This window comes from Arvicanthis niloticus, chromosome 1 (genome assembly GCF_011762505.2).
Source record: "Arvicanthis niloticus isolate mArvNil1 chromosome 1, mArvNil1.pat.X, whole genome shotgun sequence".
Lineage (NCBI taxonomy): Eukaryota > Metazoa > Chordata > Mammalia > Rodentia > Muridae > Arvicanthis > Arvicanthis niloticus.
The window spans coordinates 9,052,872-9,075,748 of record NC_047658.1 but is presented as its reverse complement, the minus strand read 5'-3'; the positions used below and the strand labels follow the sequence as shown (position 1 = coordinate 9,075,748).

Here is a 22,877-nt window from a genome sequence, read left to right as displayed (position 1 = left end):
ATCCGTCGCGGTAATCCTTACGTCATCGGCCGGCTCCCACCCTGAGGAGACAGGGACTCGACCGTAGAACCCGCGGCGGCGGCTGGAAGGAGCGGTGAAGGCCATGGCATCAGCGATGGCCGGAGCGGGGCCGGCTCCGGGACTCCCGGTGGCGGGAGGGCCCGTGGTCCCGGGGCCTGGTGTCGGCATCCCGGGCAAGAGCGGCGAGGAACGCTTGAAAGAAATGGAGGCGGAGATGGCCCTGTAAGGCCCTGAGTAGGAAAAATAAAAGCTATTTCCCGGCAATCCCACTCAACCCTGGAGCCTCTAGGTCTTTAGAAACCTGAGATGTGGTTCTATAAGGGGCCGTGGGACCCGAGGGACGCGGGGAGGCGTTGGCTGGGATGAAGGCGCTTCATCCACTGTTGGCTGGGCATCTAGAAGTGCCCAGCTCCTCAGGCTTGGTGAGACCTGACCTATGGTATCTGTCCCACTCCCCCAGGTTTGAGCAAGAAGTACTGGGAGCTCCGGTGACCGGAATCCCAGCTGCTGTGCCTGCGGTGCCCACGGTAGAAGCGATGCAGGTCCCCCCAGCACCTGTGATCCGCCCAATTATCGCCACCAACACATACCAACAGGTGAGGCGGGAGCTACCGCTTATGAGTCGGGAGAACACAATGGTTTGATCCAAGTAAGGGCTTATCTATGGAGAGCGATGGATGTTTTGCTGGCATGACAAATAACTTAAGTGCCAGGGACTCAGGATGCAAGACAGTATATTTCCATTGTAAGCCAGTATTCTACAGCATCCTGTCCGGTAGAACTTCCTGCAGTTGTAGAATGCTCTATATAAACACTTCTTTAAAGTTTATACTCACAGATTTGGGATGTAGTTCAGTGGTAGAACACTTAGTCTTTGCAGTGCCCCTATTTTCTAAGCCCACCACAACCAAAATAGTAGTAAAATGTATGTTTTGTGTTAAGTCGTTCCCAAGCCTCATTGATGATAATCCAGGTGTTTAATAGTCAGCTGTAAGAAAGAAGCTGTGGAAAGAAGGGAACAGTCAGGAACTATTTAAATGAACACCAGCAGAAGAGACTTGTTAATTCTATTCACAGTTATTAGGTGGGCTGGGACGCAGCTTAGTGGTAGATCTCATGCCTGGCATGCCAAAGCCATAGGTTCAATCCCTTGTAATTGGGGAGAACAAAAAAGATGAAAAGCAGCTCTTGTGCCGTCTGTACACTAGGCACTGTTCTAAGCAGGGGTTGTATAGGAGAAAACAAAACAGAGATTTCTTGTTTCTTTGGCCTTACAAAGTGGTAAGGAGAGCAGAGTTTTATTAGCAGTCAGGGAAGGTCTTTTTGTTTGGTATTAGTAAAGCAAAGACATAAATGAGATGATGGAACCATGCAGATATCTGGAGTGATGGTATCCTGGGCAAAAAGCTGTCCATGCAAAGACTGAGGCAACATTGTCCTCTTGTTCATGCAACAGCAGAGGCCAGTGGCCAGAGAGGACCGAACAAAAGGGAGAGTGGAGAGGATTAAGACAGTGATGGAAGCTAGATCTGGACTCTTAGCTTTTCCTTCTGGAATGAGAGAGTAGGTGCGTGGTAATGGTCCCACTTCCAAGCTAAGCAGGTGGCTTTGGCTGTCTGGATAATCCACTAGAGAGGGAAAGGGTGAGCTCCCAGAGATGGAGGAAGAGGCTGATAATCTAGGTAAGGTAGAGGTAGATAGACAACAGGGACGACAGGTCAGACGTTAGTTAAGACAGTGTGAGGTCTGCAGCCTCACCCTGAACATACCTGCTCTCAGAAGTGACAGGCCTGGTTAGTCCTTGGATGGGAGATAGTCCTATAGGGAATCTGAGTCAGAGAGATTGATACTGGGAGATATTAATAATAATAACTTAAGCTATTAAGCGGTGGCGCATGCCTTTAATCCCAGCACTTGGAAGGCAGAGGCAGGTGGATCTGAGGCCAGCCTGGTTTATAGATGGAGTTACAGTACAGCCAGGGCTACACAGAGAAACCCTGTCTTCAAAAACAAAAATAGCTTTACTTAGTATGGCTCCAGAAGCCCCAGTGAAGAGAGACCTTGTAGCAGACCCTGGCTGGTCACCAGCCCCATAAAACACAGGGTAAAAGTATTAACTTGCCAGGGGAGCCAGCATCTCTGAGCCAGGACTCCTTCTCCTCAATAGGTCCAACAGACCCTAGAGGCCCGAGCAGCTGCTGCAGCCACAGTAGTTCCTCCCATGGTGGGAGGCCCTCCTTTTGTGGGCCCAGGTAAGTAACAAAATGAGGGCCCCTGTTTCAGGCAGGGTGGTAAAAAGGGATGTTCAAGGTTGCCTCCCACCATCCTCATCTCTTTCTCCCCACAGTTGGCTTTGGTCCTGCCGATCGTAGTCACCTGGACAGTCCTGAAGCTCGAGAGGCCATGTTCCTGAGGCGAGCGGGTAGGTTGGAGACCAAGACCTCACTCTGGCCGGGCACACTGGTTTAGGTTTAGGTTCAGGAACTCTGGCTTTGCCCTGCTGTAGATTCCTTTCTCCATCCTGATACTGTCTTTGTACAGCACATCCCTGACCACGTCCTCCCTACTGTCGCACGTCACTGGACTCAGTCTGATCCTCTCAGATCTAGTCTAGTCCTGCACTTGTCATTGCAGATCTTGACAAGTCTCCCTGACTTATAGCACCTTCCAGCAAGCTCTTCAGCTTGCTTACTGTGCTTGTCATCTTTGCTTCCTCTGTGAAGCTTTGTGAAGGGCAGACCTCTTGATTTCTGTCACATAGTAAACGTGACATACAACCACCGAGGGGAGATGGACTGTCTAGACTACCACCAGGTGACTGGTAGTCAGGATGCTTTGTGACTTGGTTCCATGCAGAGGCATATGTCCCAGCTCATTCAGGGGTTCCAAGCATGAGCAAATTCAAGGAGCCTTCTCTCTTCTGCTGTGTGTCAACCAGCTCTGACCCTCAAACCTTCCTGCCCACCAGCCTTTAATCACACTTACACACAATCACACACTGCTGGGGTTTGTACATTTCTTGTGCGGATATGTGGTGAGATGTGTTCTCAGTTGAATGTAAAGTTTTGTTAACTGTATTTTATGTGTTAATGCTGTCCTGCTCTTATGGTGCTGGGGATGAACCCAGGGCCCAGAATGTGCCCTATCCTAAGCTATATCCAAGCCCTTGGCTTTTAGAAATAAGAGCTTGCTGTGCAGCCCAGGTTGGCACAGACTTCAATCCCCTGTGTCTGCCTCCTGAGTACTACACTTACTGGCATGTCCCTGTCCCCATCTTTCCTTTTAATCTGATGATGTCTGACAAATGTTAACATCTATTCTGTAGTAAGTTAGTGAAAATTTGACTTGGTCACCCTGCCCAGCTCCCTTTCCTGCTGTACCCTCAGAAGCCAGGAAGGCTGTTTTGATGCCTCTCAGTCTTTCTCCTGGAGCTCCCCAACCCCATCCCAGCCCATATCCTCTGACATATCACTATACCGGAAGGGAAAGGTTTTCCTTATAAATGCTCTCCATGGCGGTGCTCACCCTTTGCTTGACTGATTTCATTATCCTGAGGTCCTACCTCATGGGTCCATTTCTCCAGGAGGCCTCTATTCCCCCCCACCCACCCTCCATTGGCTGGGTCAGGGTACTCTTGCCTCTGACAGCTCTGTGGGCTGCCCTTCTCTGGCAGTGCTTGGATTGCCTCCTATCCTAGACCAAGAGCACCAAATGACTGTGGTCTACTGGGTTCCTAGCACTGTTCCCAACAGGCTTAGGCCCATGGGAAATCCTCACAGTCAGTGTGAGTGAATCGATGGCAAGACCACCTCATCTTCTAGAAAGCTCCTCCGCCTCTTCTCCAGGACTTCCTGGGTGCTCAGAATACCTACACAAACACCTTGTCCCAAGTGTCCCTTTCCCCCATGACACCCCCATCTCTCTCTCCCACAGCTGTGGCCCCTCAGAGGGCCCCTATCCTGCGTCCTGCCTTCGTCCCCCACGTGCTACAGAGAGCAGGTGAGGGGCCAGGGTCATGATCCCTGCCAAGCAATTTCTCCCAAGCCATAGGACTCCCCCACTAACACTCTGACAGATTCTGCTCTTTCTTCTGCAGCTGGTGGCCCCCGACCTATGGCCCTGAGGCCTCCACACCAGGCCTTGGTTGGACCCCCTCTGCCTGGGCCTCCTGGACCACCCATGATGCTACCACCAATGGCTCGGGCACCTGGACCACCCCTGGGTTCTATGGCTGCTCTGAGACCTCCCCTGGTAAGTGGAGACTGACTGCTGTGGTTAAAGGTACAGTGGCTGGGGCTCCCAGTCCTGACTTTTAATCTTTCTTTTTCTGACTTCTGCATCTTTGTACCCCTCTTCTTTTATTTCTTTGTATGACCAAAAAAAAAAAAAAAAAAAAAAAAAAAAAAAACTTGGCTTTCTTTGCTCTTTGGAGACAATAACTTTTTAATGTAGCTCAGGCTAGGTAGGTCATTTAGTCCTCCTGCCTCTTGGCCTCCCAAGTGATGAGGCATGTGGACCATGCCCAGCTTTCTCCTATCCGGAAGATGATGAAGAGAAACAACTACAGTGGATTAGTTCCCTATGTTTCTGTTTTCCTTTGATTGCCCTTTTTTTAAACTATGCATTCACTGTTTCCTTTGCTACCTGCATTACTCTGTATCCAGCTACTATATTTCTTTGCTCACTGTTCCCTGGACCCCAGACCCTTGCTTTCTACACAATGGGGGTAGTAAAATGCAAGCCTGTGAACTGCCCACTCCTCACACCCTCCTCTTGCCCACAGGAAGAACCAGCAGCTCCTCGAGAGCTAGGCCTAGGCCTTGGTTTAGGCCTGAAGGAGAAGGAAGAGGCAGTAGTGGCCGCAGCAGCTGGGCTGGAGGAAGCTAGTGCAGCAGTGGCAGTGGGGGCAGGAGGCGCCCCAGCTGGGCCTGCAGTCATTGGTCCCAGTCTCCCACTGGCCCTTGCCATGCCCTTGCCTGAGCCTGAGCCCTTGCCCCTCCCACTGGAGGTGGTACGTGGCCTGCTGCCTCCACTTCGAATTCCTGAGCTCCTGTCTCTGCGTCCACGACCTCGGCCCCCTCGGCCCGAGCCTCCTCCTGGCCTCATGGCCCTAGAGGTAAGCAGGGAATGTGCAGAGAGGGGACAGAAAGGGCCAGGAGACAGCAGAAGCCCATGAGCTTCCACACACAGGAAGACAGTCATCTGGCCAGAGGGTGATTGGGTGAGGGGAGGCAGCCCCTCATACTCCACATCTGGAAGCAGATCTAGTATTTGAATGGGAGGTGCCATGGCTGGAAGCATTGCAGAGCACAAGAATTCCAACACTCCTCCCTTTCCCCTATAGGTCCCAGAGCCACTGGGTGAAGACAAGAAGAAAGGCAAGCCAGAGAAGTTGAAACGCTGCATCCGCACAGCAGCTGGGAGCAGCTGGGAGGACCCCAGCCTGCTGGAGTGGGATGCCGGTGAGTGGCCAGAGTGAGAGGCTGGGTATCACCCATTCAAGAACAGGCTGCACTGCGTTTTCAGGGCCACCAACAGGAAAAAGGAAGCAGGGGGACTCCACAGTGCCTGGAGGGCAAGACTATCCTCACCATGGTGGGAAGTAGTGAGCATAGTTAGTCTCTAGGCTGATGTCACTCTGTAGCCCAAGCTGGCCTTAACTTTCAGTCCTTTTGACTCAGTCTTCTGAGTGATGGAATTACATGTGTGAGCCGCCATGCCCAGTTTGTTACTGAAGGCTTTCAGACCTGTGCTCATGGGGAACCAGGCCTGCTGAAGGTCAAAAGGATTTCGTTTCAACTTTATATGAAAACTTTAAAGCACATAGTGATACATGAATAACCTACCTGCTGCCAAGATTCCACAGTTAACATTTTGCTGTATTTGCTTTATTCCTGTGTGTTTAGGTTTCCATATTCCCCAACCCATGCACACGCAGTCAAACAAAGCTAGAAATAGATTTCAAGGCGTGTGCATGCTAGGTATTCATAGAATCCTGCCTTCACAAGTCATGTCCATACCCTCATTACTTACTGTTTGAAATAAGAATTGAAATTATTATTTTTGTTGTTTATGAGGTGGGGGTCTCATGTAGCCCAGACTGACCTCAGACTCATTATGTAGCCAAGTAAGATGTTGAATTTCTGCCTCTGCATGTGAAGCTGGCATGTACCACCACTTGGTTTATGCAGTGCCAAATTGAATCCAAGGGTGTGGTCATCTCTACCACATGCTTAACATCCCTAGCCTACTACTTTGTTTTTAAATACCTCAGAATTTACACCTAAGGAAGACATTCTCTCATGTCATGATACTATTAGAACAGCCAAGAAATAATTGTAAGCGATGTGTTTACAAGCTCTGTATGTAGCCAAGGCCAGTCATGAGCTTATCATTGTCTTCTGTCAGCCTCCCAAATGCTAGAAGTACATACACGTGTGCTTTACTTATACCCAGTTTCTGCTTTTTTTCTTTGTTCTGATTAAACTGGCCTACAGAGGCTGGGCACATAGCTCAGTGGTGGAGCACTTGCATAGCTTATGTGAGCACCTGAGTTCCACCTCCCAATAGTGCAGAAAAAAATTGAACACACTGACAGCAGAGAGATGCTTTAGTGGTGAAACAGTACTTACTGTTCCTGAAGAGGACCTTAGTTCAATTCCTACATGAAGCCACTCACCACTACTTGTAACTCCAACTCCAGGGGATCTAAGACTTTTCGACCCCAGGAACAGCAGCACGTGCACCTTCCCCACACAGACACATATACATGTACTTAAGGAATAAAAACTTTAGGCCAGGTATGATGGCGTACTTCAGGGGCAGGCAGATCTTGGGAGTTCGAGGCCAGCCAGGGCTACATAACAAGATGTCTATGAGTTTAAGTCCAGCCTAGTTTAGACTTCCAGGTCAACCAGGGACATCATGAGACTTTGTCTCAAAAAAAAAAAAAAGTTATTTTTTTTTTCTTTTAAAAAATGATCCCGCCGGGCAGTGGTGGCGCACGCCTTTAATCCCAGCACTTGGGAGGCAGAGGCAGGCAGATTTCTGAGTTCGAGGCCAGCCTGGTCTACAGAGTGAGTTCCAGGACAGCCAGGACTACACAGAGAAACCCTGTCTCGAAAAACCAAAAAAAAAAAAAAAAAAATGATCCCAGCACTTGGGAGGCAGAACCAGATGGATCTCTGAGTGTTGAAGGCCAGTCAGGGCTACATAGTGAGACCCTTCCCTCCACCCTCCAAATAAGTTTTAGCTGAGAGGTCACCTTGTGGACACTTGGCTTCAGGACGAACCTCTGTAGCCATTTTCTTATGAAGATGGTCTTGCCAGCATGCCTAACTTACATTTTATATACGTTTTCTTTTTTTAAGTTGTTAGATCAATGGCCTTGCTAGAAAAATCTCAGAATAGGTTGTCAGGCTATTTCCTCCTGGAGTAGCCTAACTCTCTCTCTCTCTCTCTCTCTCTCTCTCTCTCTCTCTCTCTCTCTCTCTCTCTCTTTTTTTTTTTTTTTTTTTTTTTTGGTTTTTCGAGACAGGGTTTCTCTGTGTAGCCCTGGCTGTCCTGGAACTCACTCTGTAGACCAGGCTGGCCTCGAACTCAGAAATCCGCCTGCCTCTGCCTCCCAAGTGCTGGGATTAAAGGCGTGCGCCACCACTGCCCGGCCTAACCCACTCTCACATAGTACCTTTAATCACCTTGGAAGCCATGAGGCAGCCTCAGCCATAGCTGAGGACAGAGCAAACTGCCTTTCACCGCAGCCCTCGGCTGCTGCCTTCTTCCCTGGGGCAGGGCTGTGGCCTGGTGTAGTTAACTTGATCATTCAGGTCTCACATTCCTATTTCTATGGAGAAGAACAGGAATCCAAGGGCATGCCCTACTAGAGGTGCAGGCCCTGAGGATAAGCCCAAGAGTGGTGACTGAGGTCTCCTTGGAGAAGGGCCAGGCAGTGAGTACGTGTTCCCATGTCAATGTGGGGTCAAAGGAGACTTTCAGAGGTGGCCCAGCTGAGGAAGAATGAGGTGTCCCAGGAGGCTGGTGAGTGCCAGAGGCTCACAGGACCATGGAAACACTAAAGGGAAGACATAGTTGAAGCTTCATTGTAGAAAAAATGACCACTGAAGGTGAGAGAAGGCTGTGCTGTTAGAGGTTAAAGGTGTACACTCTGGCTGGGTGTGTTCACACCTGTACTCCCAGCACATGGGAGGTTGAGACAGAAAGATTGAATTTGAGGCCAGCCTGAGCTACTACATAACAAGAACCTATTTCAAAGGGAAAGTAGGGTAAGACTCTGCAGCCAGATGCCTGAACTCCTCCCAGCTCTCTGCTTGACTTGAGTTCAGGCAGTAACTTGATTCCTCTGCCTCTGTGGGAAGGGGCCTAGGAAGTCCCAGAGGCTTACCTGTGAGGCTGCCTGACACAAGGTTCACCACTACATGGATATTGGAAGTTATTAACTGAAGGTTCTGGGCAGAGACCGGGGATGGAGGAGCGCTTGGGGATGCTCTGACCTCTTCTCTCCTAATCCAGATGACTTCCGGATCTTCTGTGGGGATCTGGGCAATGAGGTGAACGATGACATCTTGGCCCGAGCCTTCAGCCGTTTCCCATCCTTCCTTAAGGCTAAGGTGATCCGTGACAAGCGCACAGGCAAAACCAAGGGCTATGGCTTTGTCAGCTTCAAGGACCCCAGTGACTATGTGCGCGCCATGCGCGAGATGAATGGTGAGTGAGGAGGCCTCTCCCGGGAAGGGTGGGTGTGGTGGAAACTGACCTCCCAAGTCTGACCTGGAACCTTCCACTCCCACAGGGAAGTATGTGGGCTCACGCCCCATCAAGCTGCGCAAAAGCATGTGGAAGGACCGGAACCTGGATGTGGTCCGCAAGAAGCAGAAGGAAAAGAAAAAGCTGGGCCTCAGATAGGGTCTGTGGCTAGGCACCCGCTCCCACCCGGCTGTGCGCTAGCTCCTTCCAACAGTTGTCTGTGGGAAACCCCCAGCTGTCCACTCACCTGTCCCAAAACCAGTTTCAATAAATTACCTTCATTTCCATCCCTGACTGGACTTAGAAACTGCTGGCCAATAGGGCCTGGCTCACCCCACCTGAAAACTGAGAACTTTGAAAGTTTACCCAGCAAACATTCAGATGAACAATGTATCTAGTCTGTGGCCATTACTTCTTTTGATGGGTTTTTTGCAGCGTGCGTGCGTGTGTGCGCATGCGCGCACATCCACCATGTGGGCTTTAGGGATCAAATTGGTTGTCAGACTTGGTAGCAAGTATCTTTGCCCACTGAGTCATCCCACCAGCTTCCTCTGATAGGATCGTGTATGTTCCTGGCTGACCTCAAACATGGATGTGGTTTACAACTATGCTCCAGGGGCAAGCATTTGAAGCCTACCTGAGCCACATAGCAAGAGCATGTTTTAAAAGGGGAGACTCAGATTCCTAGGATTACGTGTATGCACTACCACACCAAGTGTATGGGGTACTGGGAATTGAATTTGGGACTTTGTGTATACTAGGTAGCCACCCTACCATTAGAGCCTTACCCTCAGCCTCCTAAATTCTCAAGTGCATGGTGAGTGTTAGCCTAGTCCATCCGAGGAAGGGATTGTTGCAAGGTCAAAGCCAAGCCTGGCTTGGATCCGTGTTTCTGACTCCAGCTTGTGCTCTTGGTGCTGAGGTAGGCTGTTGGGTGTATGTAGGCCCTGCCCTTGTAGAATGTACAGCCACCATAGCAGGCTTCCATCTGTCCCAAGATCTGGACAGTGCTGGAGATGCCGTGATTACCAACAGATCCTAGGGCCCATGAGATGCTGTCTCGGTAGACCCCAAGCCAGACAGCCTGGAGTGGTTGGTTAGGCCATGAATTGGGAAGCCTAGGGACCCACCCTAGGATGGAGACATGCTGAAGGAGGAATTCCCTCCTGTGTGTTTTGAGGCGGAGTCTGATATAAGCTAGCTCTGTAGCCCCAGCTGGGGGTTAGCTTGCATTCCCACCTCAGTCTCCTAAGTGTTGGGATCCCAGTGTGGATTACCATCTCTGGCTGGGAGACTGTCTTCCCCATCTTGATCCCCTTGTGGGCCTCAGGTGTGTTTCTCTGTTGAGCCCTATTCGTCTCTTGTAGGCTTCTGGGGTTCCATTTCTCTTCCCCTACAAACCTAGCTAACTGTGTCTCTGGAATCTATACAGAGCTTCAAGCTTGAAGCCTGAGTTGGTGATGCATAAGGAGAAGCCCAACATTTGGGAAGTTGAGGCAGCAGGATCACCATGAGTTCAAGGCCAGTCTGCACTTTGTAGCCAGACCCTGTCTCAAAAGCCTGCAAAAATAATTCCTGAGCTGAGGGTGATGGCACATGCCTGTATGGATGGGGAAGGGGAACTGGGAAGAATGAGACCCAGCACTGGAAGGCAGAGGCCAGCCTGGGCTACTTATCGAGTTACAGGACAGCCAGAGCTATAAAGTGAAACCATGTCTCAAGAAGAAAGGGGGAGGAGGGCCAGGGAAGAAAAGGAAGTAAGGAAAAGATCCAGAAGGAAGTGCCCAGAGCCCACCTCTTTTTAGAAGCTGGACAGGCCCAAGCCAAAAGGCAGAGATACAGGGCTGAGGTATAGGCAAAAGGTATGGAGGTCTTCCAGAGACACAGCCATCAAAACCCTAGATTGGGGAACAAATTAAGGAAGACTGGGGCTTGGGGGTGGAGAGACAATGCCAAAGCTCTCCAGCAAGAACACTCTGGAGAGGTGTCAAATTTCTTCTGTTCCTGGTTCCCCACACCCTTTACATTACAACTCCCTCCCTGACGTCACATTTTCCAGTCTGGCCACAGGGGTGAGGGCCTCCCTCCCTGGCAGGAAATGCCCTTTAGCCCCCTGCCACCTGGACTGGACTACTCAGCTCCTAAACCCTTAGGCTCCCTTCTCCCAGTGGCCAGCCCTTCCTACCCTGAACCTTTTTTCCTTCCCTGCAACTAAAAGAGTAAGGGAGGAGATAGAAAGGTGACCCAGGAAAAGGGATTGTCAAAGATCATAGGACAAAGGACACAACAAGCAGAGATACAGGGATGGAGAAGGCTAGGCAGAGGAGAAACTGTAAAAGTACAGTGGCTAGCAAGGTACAGAAAAATGGAGGACACAGAGTGTCCCAGGAGTGAGAGACTTGTCAGGAGAGACAATGGCAAGGCCTTGCCTCAGGCTAGTGAAAGAATCCAGGGCTAGGGACCACAGAGAAGCAGGAGACAGGAGAGGCCAGCCTCAGGGAAAGAAAACCTAGGGCAAGAAGGCCAACAGGACCCTTCAGGCCACTGGAGGATGGATGAACTGGGGGTTGGGGGGATCAGTGATCTCCCCAGGGGTTCCTGGCTCACTCAACTTTGGATCCAAGCATAGCCCCAAGAGATTGTTCTCTGGACGGGCTGTTTCTCTGCAAAATGAAAGAACTGTACTTCCTCCCTCACTTAAATACTAAAGAATGAAGGTGCTGTGTCAGTTCTGGAGGCTATTAAAAAGATTTGGGACAGGGCCTCAAGAGATGGCTCAGTGATTCAGAGTACTTGGCTCACAACCATTCATAACTTCATTTCCAGAGGGTCCAATGCCACCTGATTTCCACAGGCACCAGGCATGCATGTGGTGTACAAACATACAGACAGACAAAATCCTCGTACACAGAAATCTTTTTTTTTTTTTTTTTTTAATTTTTGCTAGGCATCATGGTGCCTGCCTATAATCCCAGAACCCAGGAAGAGGAGGGAGGGTCAGCAGTCCATCTGAGGCCAGCCTGGGCTGCATAATCAAACACTCTCTAAAAATCAAGGGTGTGGATGAGCGAGGTGGTTCAGTGGGTAGAAACACGTGGCCAATCCTATTGACTTGAATTTGATCCCTAGGATCCATGTGGTGGAAGGAGAGTAATAACCCCACAGGGTGTCCTTTGACTTCTAACAATGTATACACACACACACACTACAAACCAATACCAGGCAAGGTGGCACATGCCTTTAATCCTAGCACTCAGAAGGCAGATGGAAGTAAATGTCTGTGAGTTTGAGGCCAGCTGGAGCAACATAGTGAGACCTTGTTCTGAAGAGAGACAGAGAGGGGTGAGGGGTGAGGGGAAAGAGTGTGCTTGGTGGGAAGTTGGCCCCATGGCTGAAAGTCTGAAGACCTGAGTTCAATCCCCAGAGCCATGTGAAGGTAGGTCGAAGGAGAGATGGACTGTACAAAGTTGTTTTCTGACTTCCGACTTTGACGTGCATGCCCTGGCACGCGCATAACAACAGCAAAGTTAAGAGTGGAGCTATAGCTAGTGGTAGAGCACTTGCCAGAACAAATAAAAGAAAAGTGCTTGTTTATATTTATTATTTTTTAAAATAGAGTCTCCCTTTGTAAGCTCTGGAACTCACTATGTAGACCAGACTGGCATTGAAATCCAGAGATCCGCCAGGCAGTGGTGGCACACACCTTTAATGCCAGCACTTGGAAGGCAGAGGCAGGCAGATTTCTGAGTTCCAGGCCAGTCTGGTCTACAGAGTGAGTTCCATGACGGTCAGGGCTACACAGAGAAACCCTGTCTCAAAAAAACTAAAAAAAAAAAAAAAAAAATTCACCTCTCTCTGCCTACCTAGTGCTAGGGTTAAAGGCATACACTACCCTGTCTGGAAATAAAAATGCTTTTAATATCAAGTATAATATCAAGTATGTACTCATTTGTAATAAGTTGTTTTTTTGTTTTTGTTTTTGTTTTTTTTTTTTTTTTTTGGTTTGATTGGTGTGGTTTTGTGGGGGTTTTGTTTTGGTGTTTGGTTTTTTGGGTTTTTTTGGTTTGGTTTGGTTTGTTTGTTTGTTTGTTTGTTTGTTTGAGACAGGGTTCCTCTGTGTAGCCCTGGCTGTTCTGTCCTGGAACTCACTCTGTGCTGACCTCTAACTCAGAGATCCACCTGCCTCTATTTCCCAATTACTGGGATTAAAGGTGTATGCCAGCATTGTCCAGACAGTATGTAAAAATTTAGAATTAAAATTTAATATTAAAATGACCTCAGATTTTTTATATTGATATTTATTAAGATTTACTAAGCAAGAATTTAGAAAAATGAGCACATATACATTGTCTAAGGCCAAAGTTACTAAAGCTAAGGTTAGCCAGGCTTAGCAAATAAACAAAACAAAACAAACAAACAAACAAAACAACAAAAAAACAGGATGCCTAGTTTTTGAGTTTCAGTTTAACAAGCAGATACTTTTTGGTATAGCTATGTCCCAAATATTGCTTGAATATTTTTGCACATTGTGCATGTGATTCTTTTCTGAATCAGTTGAAACAAGCTTCAAACAAAACACTTCATCCCTAAGTGTCTCCACTTTCTAATAAAGATATCTTTCTAAACCTATCATTGCCACACATAAAATTATGCAATAACTCACATTCAGTTCATATTCAAAATTCCACAGTTGTTCGGGACTGCTATAGCCCAGAAAGCCCAGACAGAAAAAGAAATGGGAGAAGGCATGCCTCAGTTTCCCCCTTCATAAACTTCCCCCTTAAAACACTTCCCCTTTAAGACGATTAAATGAAGGCCCGTTGTCATGGCTTCTCAGACCCAGCAGACCCTCATTTAGCGTCAGTGGTTACTATTACTATTATCATCGCCCATGATGATGTTATTTTGATTATGATTGCCATTATTCTGTAGTAGCTCAGGACACCCTCCCTGTGCCTGCTAGGGGATTCAGGGTTGTATTCCCCCCACCCCACCCCATCTGGCTGTCTGTCACCCTGCCGATTGTGACGTAGGCTGATGTTAGGGAAAAGGGGCATCTGGCCGGAAATCCCTCTTCCTGTTGCAGATAAGCCCAGAGCTGCCCAGCTGACCCCAGACCCTCCTCCCCCTCAACTTTTCATGTCACACCACCAAATCCTCAAGACGGGGAACCTGTCCAAGCCCCTCATCCCATCCCTAGTACTCCGTAAGCACCCCTTAGATCTCAGCACCCCCATCCCTGCCCTGCCCCTGTTCCCCAAGTCCTTTTCCAAGCCCAATTTGTCTCTGAAAAGGGACCATTCCAAGGACCGGGTGCGCATCCCTAAAGCAGGGGGTGCAACTTGACCACGCCCCCATCCCTGCAACTTGACCCAAGCTGCGACCCCCAGCTCTGACGTCTCGGAAAATTCCCCCTCCCCTATCAGGCCCCCCGGGAAGGGTGCATGGTATGAAATGGGGCTGAGACCCCCCTGGCTAGGAGAGAAGGAACCTGCCAGAGGTAAGCCACGAACTGGGGACTGGATGCCTGGGTATCTGAACTAGGAAGGACCTGGGAACTCCAAGATGCAAGGAGCCTGGATTTAAGTGTCTGGGAGGAGAAGGGACTGGAAACCAATATTCCTTTTCCTGGGGAAGGAGGTTGCAGAAGTCTACTCTGGTTCTGGGGAAAACAAGGGTTGCAATCAGACTCCTGGGTCCCTAATGTCACTAGCTTGTCCATTACCCTTGGAACTTTTCCTCTCTCAATCAGAACCGTCAGAACCATGGACCTGTGGAATTGGGATGAGTCCCCACTACAGGAAGTGCCTCCTGGGGACAAGCTGACAGGACTGGGTAAGCTGCTGTGGCTTGGGACAAAGTGTATGCAGGACTCCAAGGATGCGGGCCCCTTGACCCCTAACCTGGCCTTAACATCCTTGTTGCCCGCAGAAGGAGCAGAATTTGGTTTCTATTTTCCTGAAGTGGCCCTGCAAGACGACACACCGATCACACCGATGAACGTAGAAAGCTGCTGGAAAGGTGGTTGCTGGGCTTGACCCCCTTGTGTGCTGGGGGGGGGGGGGGGAATGGGACATCCTGGGCTTTTTAGAAGGAGCGAGGGTGCTGAGTGGGAAGGAAGTGACATGTTTGGATTCTTGAAATTGAAGGAGGAGTGGGTGGCCGAGGTCCCAAGTCAGTGCCTGCATCTTTCCTAAACTCAGCTCTCTTGTCCAACATAGGGTTCCCAGAGCTAGACTGGAATCCCGCTTTATCTCACGAAGAAGTACCTTTCGAGGCGGGTAAGTGGTAGAAAATGGAGGTAGGAAGAGAGCAATGGGGTCCTGACATACCAGAGCTGAGTTCAAACCCACTAGTCTACAGAGGAGCAGGACTAAGACTGGGGACGCCTACATCTTGAAGGCCATATGAGGCGTCAAAACTCCCCCAAAACTCCCAAGGGTACGGGGGACCAAGACTCCTGGGCCCCCCTTATTTGAGGTCTGTCTTCCTCACAGAGCCCGTTGCTCACCCACTTCCGTGGTCACGAGACTGGACAGACCTGGGGTGCAACACCACAGACCCGTGGAGCTGTGCTTCACAGACGCCAGGCCCCGCCCCTCCGGGCACGAGCCCCTCCCCCTTCGTCGGCTTTGAAGGGGCGACCGGCCAGAATCCTGCCACCTCGGCGGGAGGGGTCCCCTCATGGTCGCACCCTCCGGCCGCCTGGAGCACCGCCAGCTGGGACTGTTCTGTGGGCCCCAGTGGCGCCACCTACTGGGACAATGGCCTGAGCGGGGAAGCGCGGGCGGACTGTAAAGTGTCGTGGGGCGGGTCTGCGGGTTCGGACTACACCACCACGTGGAACACTGGGCTGCAGGAATGCAGCATCCCTTTCGAGGGGCACCAGAGTCCAGCATTCACCACGCCCTCCAAATCGAGCCAGCAGTCTGATCGAGCCACATTGACTCGCTACTCCAAAACTAACCACCGAGGTAAGAGGCTGCAAACTGCAGAAGAAGTGAAGCCAAACGGGTTAGGACAGGACCTGGATGCCTTGGGGGTGGGGTCTAGGTAACTAAAAGAGGTGGGATCCGGGAAAGTGGCCGCTAGAGGACAGGAGTTCTGTATCAGAAAGCAGAAGAGGGATCGGGTGAGAGGACAGACACTTACTTTCTGGGGACCAAGAGGACAAAAAGGTAGGCCCCTAGGTTATGTGAGAGGAAAGAGGAGCATTCGGACTCCTGGGTCTTCGAGGTGGGGAGGCCAAACTCCTGAATCGCCTAGATAGGGTTCAGGCTGCCAGGGGTTCCCGAAACTGGCTCTTGGGTCTCTACTATGGAGGAATCCGAACTCACAAACCTTCGAGGAGGGACAGAGCTGGACTCCTGAGTCCTAAATTGGGAGAACCTGAACGTTTTAGCCTTCAAAGTGAAGGCTCCCCGACTAGGTTCGTCGCAGCAGAGTGTTCTGTGAAGCCTGGCGTTCACCTGCCTCTCTCTCTCAGGTCCCATTCAGCTGTGGCAGTTCCTCTTGGAGCTGCTCCACGACAGAGCGCGCAGCAGCTGCATCCGCTGGACGGGCAATAACCGCGAGTTCCAGCTGTGCGACCCCAAGGAGGTGAGACAGCTCCCCTTGACCTGCAAGCCTCACTTACCTAGTTCTCAGCCCCGCCCCCACCCACTCACAACCCTCCACGCCCATCAGGACTAAGACCCGCCCCCGCCCATAGCAGCTAAGACCCTGGTCGCTCTGACCTCAAGACTGCGTCCTAGGTGGCCCGGCTGTGGGGCGAGCGCAAGAGGAAGCCGGGAATGAATTATGAGAAGCTGAGCCGAGGTCTACGTTACTATTACCGCCGCGACATCGTGCTCAAGAGCGGTGGGCGCAAGTACACATACCGCTTCGGGGGACGTGTGCCTGTTTTCGCCTATCAGGATGATATGGGGCACCTGCCAGGTGCAGAAGGCCAATAAAAAAAAAAAGCACCCTGTCGAACCCGCGTGTCTGTTTCTTCTCCACTGACACCTACTCGACCTGTCAAGGGAGCCTAAATGTGCACCCCGACATTTCAGGCTCCACCTAGATTCAGATATCTGGACCCCACTCTGTCTTTTAGGAATCTATGGGCCTAAATGATGCAGGCCACTAATTGCACAGCATTCAGGAGACTGAGGCAGGAGAATTGTAAAATTAGGACCTCTAGACCTGCCTGAGCTACAGGCTAGTCCTAAGAGGACCCAGGAGGGAGGACCAGGCCGGCCCCCTCCCATTGGGAACTCATAAGCTACAAAGCCCTTGCTCCCTCCCTGTCAGTTTTCCCAGCCCTTCCTCCCCTTAGGTATCTATGCCCCATCACTTCCCTCTGCCTCTGCTCTCTCTGCACCTTCTGCACCTCTCAACTCGGAGATTAGTTTGGGGTAAGAAGTCTGTTGTAGGGGCCGGGCGGTGGTGGCGCACGCCTTTAATCCCAGCACTTGGGAGGCAGAGACAGGCAGATTTCTGAGTTCGAGGCCAGCCTGGTCTACAGAGTGAGTTCCAAGACAGCCAGGACTAAACAGAGAAACCCTGTCTCGAAAAACCAAAAAAAAAAAAAAAAAAAAAAAAAAAAGTCTGTTGTAGGGTCTACTGTATGCCTGTTCTGTATAGGAACATCTAAAGAAATTAGACTTTTTTTTAAAAAAGATTTATTTATTTTATGTATGTGAGTACACTGTAACTGTCGTCGCTGTCCTCAGACACACCAGAAGAGGGCATCAGATCCCATTACAGATGGTTGTGAGCCACCATGTAGTTGCTGGAAACTGAACTCAGAACCTCTGGAAGAGCAGTCAGTGCTCTTAGCTGCTGAGTCATCTCTCCAGCTGCAAAACTGGACTAGTTAAGGCTTGACAGTAGTTTATCCTTTGAAATTTATCTAAAAGTTTAATTCCCAAAGTTTTATGTTAAATCTATTAAGAACATAGAAAGTGAATCTGTGGCATTTAGAGATGGTGGTCCACTTGGAAGTGATTAGATGCTTAGGATGAAGTCCCCATGACTGCATTCTGATGCTTTTCAGAGCTAGAGACACACAAGAGTGTTGCAGTCTCACACTATGCGATGTCTTCAGATGGCCAGCAAGAAGGTCATTTCACTGTGACTCATGACGCAGGCCGCTAATTTCATAGCATTCGGGAGACTGAGTCAGGAGAATTGTAAATTTAGGACCTCCAGACCTGCCTGAGCTACATAGCAAGGCATTGTTTTCTATTAAAAACAAACAAAAAAACAACTCCATCGGGGCTAGAGAAATAGCCTTTTGGTTAAGAGCACTGACTGCTCTTTCTTCCAGAAGACGCTGTTCTCACAAGGCAGCACACAACTGTCTGTAACTGCACTTTCAGGGGGACCTGACAGCTCCAGACTTACATGCAGACAAAACATCAATACACATAAAATTTTAAAAAATATTTTTAAATAACCCATCAGGTGGTGAAAAGATATAATCAGTGAGGCCCTGCTCAAAACTCTTATTGCTCCAGACCACAAGCCAAAAACAAACCTATGTTCCTTATAAAGTAGCCCAACTTGAACATTTTATTATAGTAAGAGTATTATTACAGCTATAAAACACTATCATGGAAGTTTATCTGCTCTGCCTTCTTGAAGAAAAGAGTAAGGCTCACAGCCAGGCACGGTGACACATGTGTTTGATCCAAGAACTGAGGAGGCAGAGACAAAAAGATCTGTATGAGCTCAAAGCCAGCCTGGTCTACAGAGTGAGTTCAAGGACAGCCGGGGCTATACAGAGAAACCCTGACTCAAAACAAAACAAAACAGACACACATAAACACACACACACACACACACAGAGAGAGAGAGAGAGAGAGAGAGAGAGAGAGAGAGAGAGAGAGAGGAGAGAAACTCCAGCTTAAAAAAAAGACTTTGCTGAGTACCTTGTAGTTGTAGAAGAAGTGTGAATAATTAGACCTAACGCACACTTAGAACAGCCATGGGCATTCCAAGTTGGAAGGCACAGAATTAGACCTTCAAAAAGCCTAGGGGAAACTTAACCCACTCCAGGAGCCCTCGAAGAGAGCCTACTGTGTAACTCTCCTGTATGTAATGCTGAAGATACATCACTAACCACAACAGACAGACACAGTGTACATACACTGCCATCAGCGAGGTAGAGCCCACAGTCCTCAGGGCTGTGATAAAGAACGCCTAGGAATTATGAGATCCCAAAAGAAGGAAACTATCTAATCCAGGAAGAAGAAAGTCTGGGAGTGGGGTGGAAAGGAGGAATCAGGAAAGCAAAGGGTGGCGAGACCCAGAGATGGAAGGGCTGGCTTTGGTGGTGGTAGTGGTGGGTTTTCTTGCTTGTTTTTTGTTTTGTTTTTTGTTTTTTGATACAAACTTTCTCTATGTGTCCCTGGCTGGCCTGGAACTCACTCTGTAGATCAGGCTAGCCACAAACTCACAGAGATCTGCCTTCATCTGCCACCCGACTGCTGGGATTTAAAGGCATGTACCACTACTGTCTAGCCAAAGTCCTTGTTTCTACAGTGTGTGGGCAGATCTAGGAGGTGACTTAGTGAAAAGTCTCTATCTTTGCTTTGGTTTGGTTTGTTTGTTTGTTTGTTTTTGTTTGATTGTTTGTTTGTTTTCAAGACAGGGTTTCTATGTGTAGCCCTGGCTGTCCTGGAACTCTCTCTGTAGACCAGGCTGGCCTCGAACTCAGACATCCACCTGCCTCTGCCTTCCGAGGGCTGGGGATTAAAGGCATGTGCCACCACTGCCCAGCAACATGCAAGATCTTACAGTGCTGTTCAGAAATGTGCATATGGGTGGAGAGAGGTCATTTTACAAAGAATTCATAGGCAATGGTGTCTCTCCAAGGCACTTGGAAGGCACAGTGGCATATAAGCAGTGACAGGATCTAGATCTTAGGAAGACGCTGAAAGGGATGGATGTGTTACATGAACAAATAACTCCACAAATAGTCACAATGCTAAGAGACTGTGATGGAGGCTCCTGTACCAGTTAGGTCTAGACACTGGATCAAAGAAGTCCGTGGAGGCCAGCAAGATGGCAGAGCATGGAAAGGCACCAACCATCAAACCCGACAACTTAAACTTGACCTCAGGGGCCTACATGGTGGAAAGAGAGAACCTGTTGTGTGTAGCTTTGCTGCCCTGCCTGAGCTTTAGGAACGGGCTGTGCTACTGGCCCCCACCCTTCAAGCTTCCCTTGAATCCACGGATAAAAGACACAGACACACATAGCTGTTCAATTTCAACTTGCCTCTGCTGGGCGCTACTATCTTCCACCTGGAAAAGCATGCTCTTATTAAATATACTTAGCTCCACAGCTCTCATCTACCCTCAGCTTTAGTTGCTCAGCTCTACATCCAGTCCCAGCTAAACACTCCTGATGGCGCCCCCTGTAGGAGCAGCCACAGGCTGCCACTCCACCCAAGACCTCACATGGCTGGTCGCCAATTCTCTCTTAGAAGCATGATGAACTCTGTCTCTTCTCTCCTTGCATCCAACCATCTGCTTCCTCCAGGGGCTCGAAAGTCCCGCCTATCCCTTCCACTCACCAATTGGCCCATGGCTTCTTTACTGACAGCTCAAGAACATTTGGGGAATGGGACCTTAGCATCAGAACAGCCCCTACAAGAACCAACACCCTCAAGTTGTGCTCTGTCTTCCACAGATGTGCAATGACATGGCCATCTCCTTCCCCACCACACACACACACACATACATGCATACACACACACATACATACATGCACACATACACACGCATACTTACATACACATACATACATGCATGCATGCATCATATATACATGCATACACACACACACACACACACACAAATTTGTTAGAAGGTGATATAAGAAAAACTTCAGAGGCCATGCTACAATGAGGGAAGAAAGCAGTTCTTTCACATTACCCTTTCCTAGTCCCTAACTGCCCCTCATCTACATGCACATTTCTGTCCATTCAGCAGAGTTTACAAACCAAAGCCTCAAATGAGGTGAGAAGAGGAGCCACCTATAGGCAGAACATCCGAACTAATGGGAGGAACAAGTGAAAACGCAAGGGGAAGGGGAGGGGCTAGAGAGACGGCTCAGTGGTTAAGAGCACTGACTGTTCTAACAAAGTCCCAAGTTCAATTCCCAGCAACCACACGGTGGCTCACAACCATCTGTAATGGGATCCGATGCCCTCTTCTAAACATAGCTACAGTGTACTCACATACATAAAATAAATCTTTTTTAAAAAGCCAGGGAAAGCCAGGCTGTATGCTTAGGGACCAACTGAACTAGGGTGCCTGAGCTGCAGGGAGTGGAGAGGAGATGGGGAGTGACAGTCACTTCTAAGGACTTTAGTTTTAGACTAGTTACGCCAGAAGCAAGGAATGAGTTCTGGCTGAGCCGTAATAACTGAAGTGGTAAAGGCATCCTTAGGGCAGAGAGTGCAGAGTGTGGTACAGCAGGGAGGCTGAGATGCAGGAAATAAACCTACTATAATAATCCAGGCTGAAGGACCTGAAGTGTGTGGGGCAAGGGAGGGCTCTGGAAAGGCAGAAACACACTGAATTGCTAGACAGGTCTGGCAGGCAACATGATGAGAATGATACAGTAGCCATTTTCTCCATGAAACTCTTTCCATCAGACCCAACATTTAATTCCTAAAGTTTCCTCCAATCAGTACAGGACTCTCAGCTGCCTGAATGTGTGAATTGTCATTTCTGGGGTTTGAGAATGGTAATGAGCAGGCAGTGGTATCTGATACAGTGATGAATGAGACTACAGGATAGACCAGCTCATTTTTCATCTTCTAACAAAGCTCTTAGGGCCTGAGAAGGTAAGGATTTTATGTTTTCTTCAGCAGTGCCTTTTTAAAAATAAATAAATAAACAGGGTTTCTCTGTGTGGCCCTTACTTTCCTGGAACTCACTCTATAGACCAGGCTAGCCCAGAGATCCTCCTGCCTCTACTTCCCAAGTGCTGGGATTAAAGTCATTTGCTACCACTGCTCAGCTAGCTGTTCTTGTGAACTGAAGTATGTTAATCCAGAATACATGTTTTATGTGTAAAAATTTACCCTAAAAAGGGCTTGGTGCTACACCAAGATCCCAAACACATGGAATAACCGCTGGAGAGCTAATATAATGTCTGAACAGTCTTCTCTCTTCTCTGGTGGACACTCCACAACATGTGAATATTAGGCACTGGTGGTTCAGGCCTTTAACCCCAGCACTTGGGAAGGCAGAGGCAGGCAGATCTAAATTTGAGGCCAGCCTTGCCTACAGAGTGAGTTCTAGGACAGCCATAGATAGATAGATAGATGATAGATGATAGATAGATAGATAGATAGATAGATAGTAGGCAGATAGATAGATAGTAGATAGATAGATAGATAGATAGGCACTCAGGTGGACACCTTTAATCCCAGCACTTGGGAGGCAGAGGCAGGCCTGGTCTACAGAGTGTGTTCCAGGACAGCCAGGGCTACACAGAGAAACCCTGTCTCGAAACCCCCCCCCCAAAAAGATAGATAGATAGATAGATAGATAGATAGATAGAGTTTCCAAGGCTACACAGAGAAACCTTGTGTGGATGGCTACTCTTGATTATCAACTTGACTAAATCTGGAATGAACTACAATCCAGAAACATAGGGCGTACCTGTGATCCAGATTTGAGGCAGGAAGACAACATGTCTTTAATCTGGACCTTAAGGCTGAAGACACACACAGACTTTTGACCCAGATCTCAAGACGGGATGACTCAAGATTTTGATCCCGATCTTGAGGTACACCTTTAATCTGGGCCATATCTTCTGCTGGAGGCCTGTATAAGGACAATGAAGGGTAAGGTACTTGCCAGCTCATCCACTGGAACCTACTTCTTCAGGATTCCAATTTATGCAGAATACCAGCTGAAACACCACCTTCGAGGGACAGAACAATTCACCACATTGCTTTCCACTATAATGATAATGGTCGAAATATGAAACTGTAAGCCAGCCCTTAATTAAATGTTTTCCTTTATAAGAGTTGCCATATTCACGTTGCCTCTTCACTGCAATAAAACACAAACTAAGATACCCTA

General features: G+C 49.0%; 2 protein-coding genes across 3 annotated transcripts; both read left to right on the top strand.

The window, feature by feature from the left end:
* Positions 1 to 9,071, top strand: Rbm42 (RNA binding motif protein 42). 2 transcript variants are annotated; one of them, XM_034522132.2, is made up of 10 exons: positions 1 to 243; positions 482 to 617; positions 2,189 to 2,273; positions 2,369 to 2,443; positions 3,955 to 4,020; positions 4,097 to 4,272; positions 4,805 to 5,137; positions 5,366 to 5,483; positions 8,551 to 8,745; positions 8,831 to 9,071. In XM_034522132.2, the coding sequence occupies exons 1-10, from the start codon at positions 104 to 106 to the stop codon at positions 8,941 to 8,943; spliced, it is 1,437 nt and encodes a 478-aa protein (XP_034378023.1). In that variant the 5' UTR covers positions 1 to 103; the 3' UTR covers positions 8,944 to 9,071. The 2 variants fall into 2 exon arrangements, with proteins under 2 accessions (XP_034378023.1, XP_034378033.1); XM_034522142.2 differs by lacking the exon at positions 3,955 to 4,020 and having other exon boundaries at positions 4,118 to 4,272.
* A 4,870-nt stretch (positions 9,072 to 13,941) lies between these two features.
* On the top strand, positions 13,942 to 16,758 carry Etv2 (ETS variant transcription factor 2). Its single transcript, XM_034485127.2, has 7 exons — positions 13,942 to 14,284; positions 14,537 to 14,619; positions 14,716 to 14,805; positions 15,006 to 15,065; positions 15,282 to 15,758; positions 16,271 to 16,383; positions 16,539 to 16,758. Exons 2-7 carry the CDS (start codon positions 14,550 to 14,552, stop codon positions 16,737 to 16,739), a joined length of 1,011 nt encoding a protein of 336 aa, XP_034341018.1. The 5' UTR covers positions 13,942 to 14,284; positions 14,537 to 14,549; the 3' UTR covers positions 16,740 to 16,758.
* Positions 16,759 to 22,877: the final 6,119 nt, after the last annotated feature.

What these genes read in the sequence shown, in the direction of transcription:
- Rbm42 (XM_034522132.2), top strand. Translation starts at nt 104, where the DNA reads ATGGCATCAGCGATGGCCGGAGCGGGGCCGGCTCCGGGACTCCCGGTG. An exon ending in ATGGAGGCGGAGATGGCCCT is followed by an intron (nt 244 to 481) that starts GTAAGGCCCTGA and finishes CCACTCCCCCAG; the next exon opens with GTTTGAGCAAGAAGTACTGG. An exon ending in CTGGCCTCATGGCCCTAGAG is followed by an intron (nt 5,138 to 5,365) that starts GTAAGCAGGGAA and finishes TTTCCCCTATAG; the next exon opens with GTCCCAGAGCCACTGGGTGA.
- Etv2 (XM_034485127.2), top strand. Translation starts at nt 14,550, where the DNA reads ATGGACCTGTGGAATTGGGATGAGTCCCCACTACAGGAAGTGCCTCCT. An exon ending in GGACAAGCTGACAGGACTGG is followed by an intron (nt 14,620 to 14,715) that starts GTAAGCTGCTGT and finishes TGTTGCCCGCAG; the next exon opens with AAGGAGCAGAATTTGGTTTC. An exon ending in AGCTGTGCGACCCCAAGGAG is followed by an intron (nt 16,384 to 16,538) that starts GTGAGACAGCTC and finishes ACTGCGTCCTAG; the next exon opens with GTGGCCCGGCTGTGGGGCGA.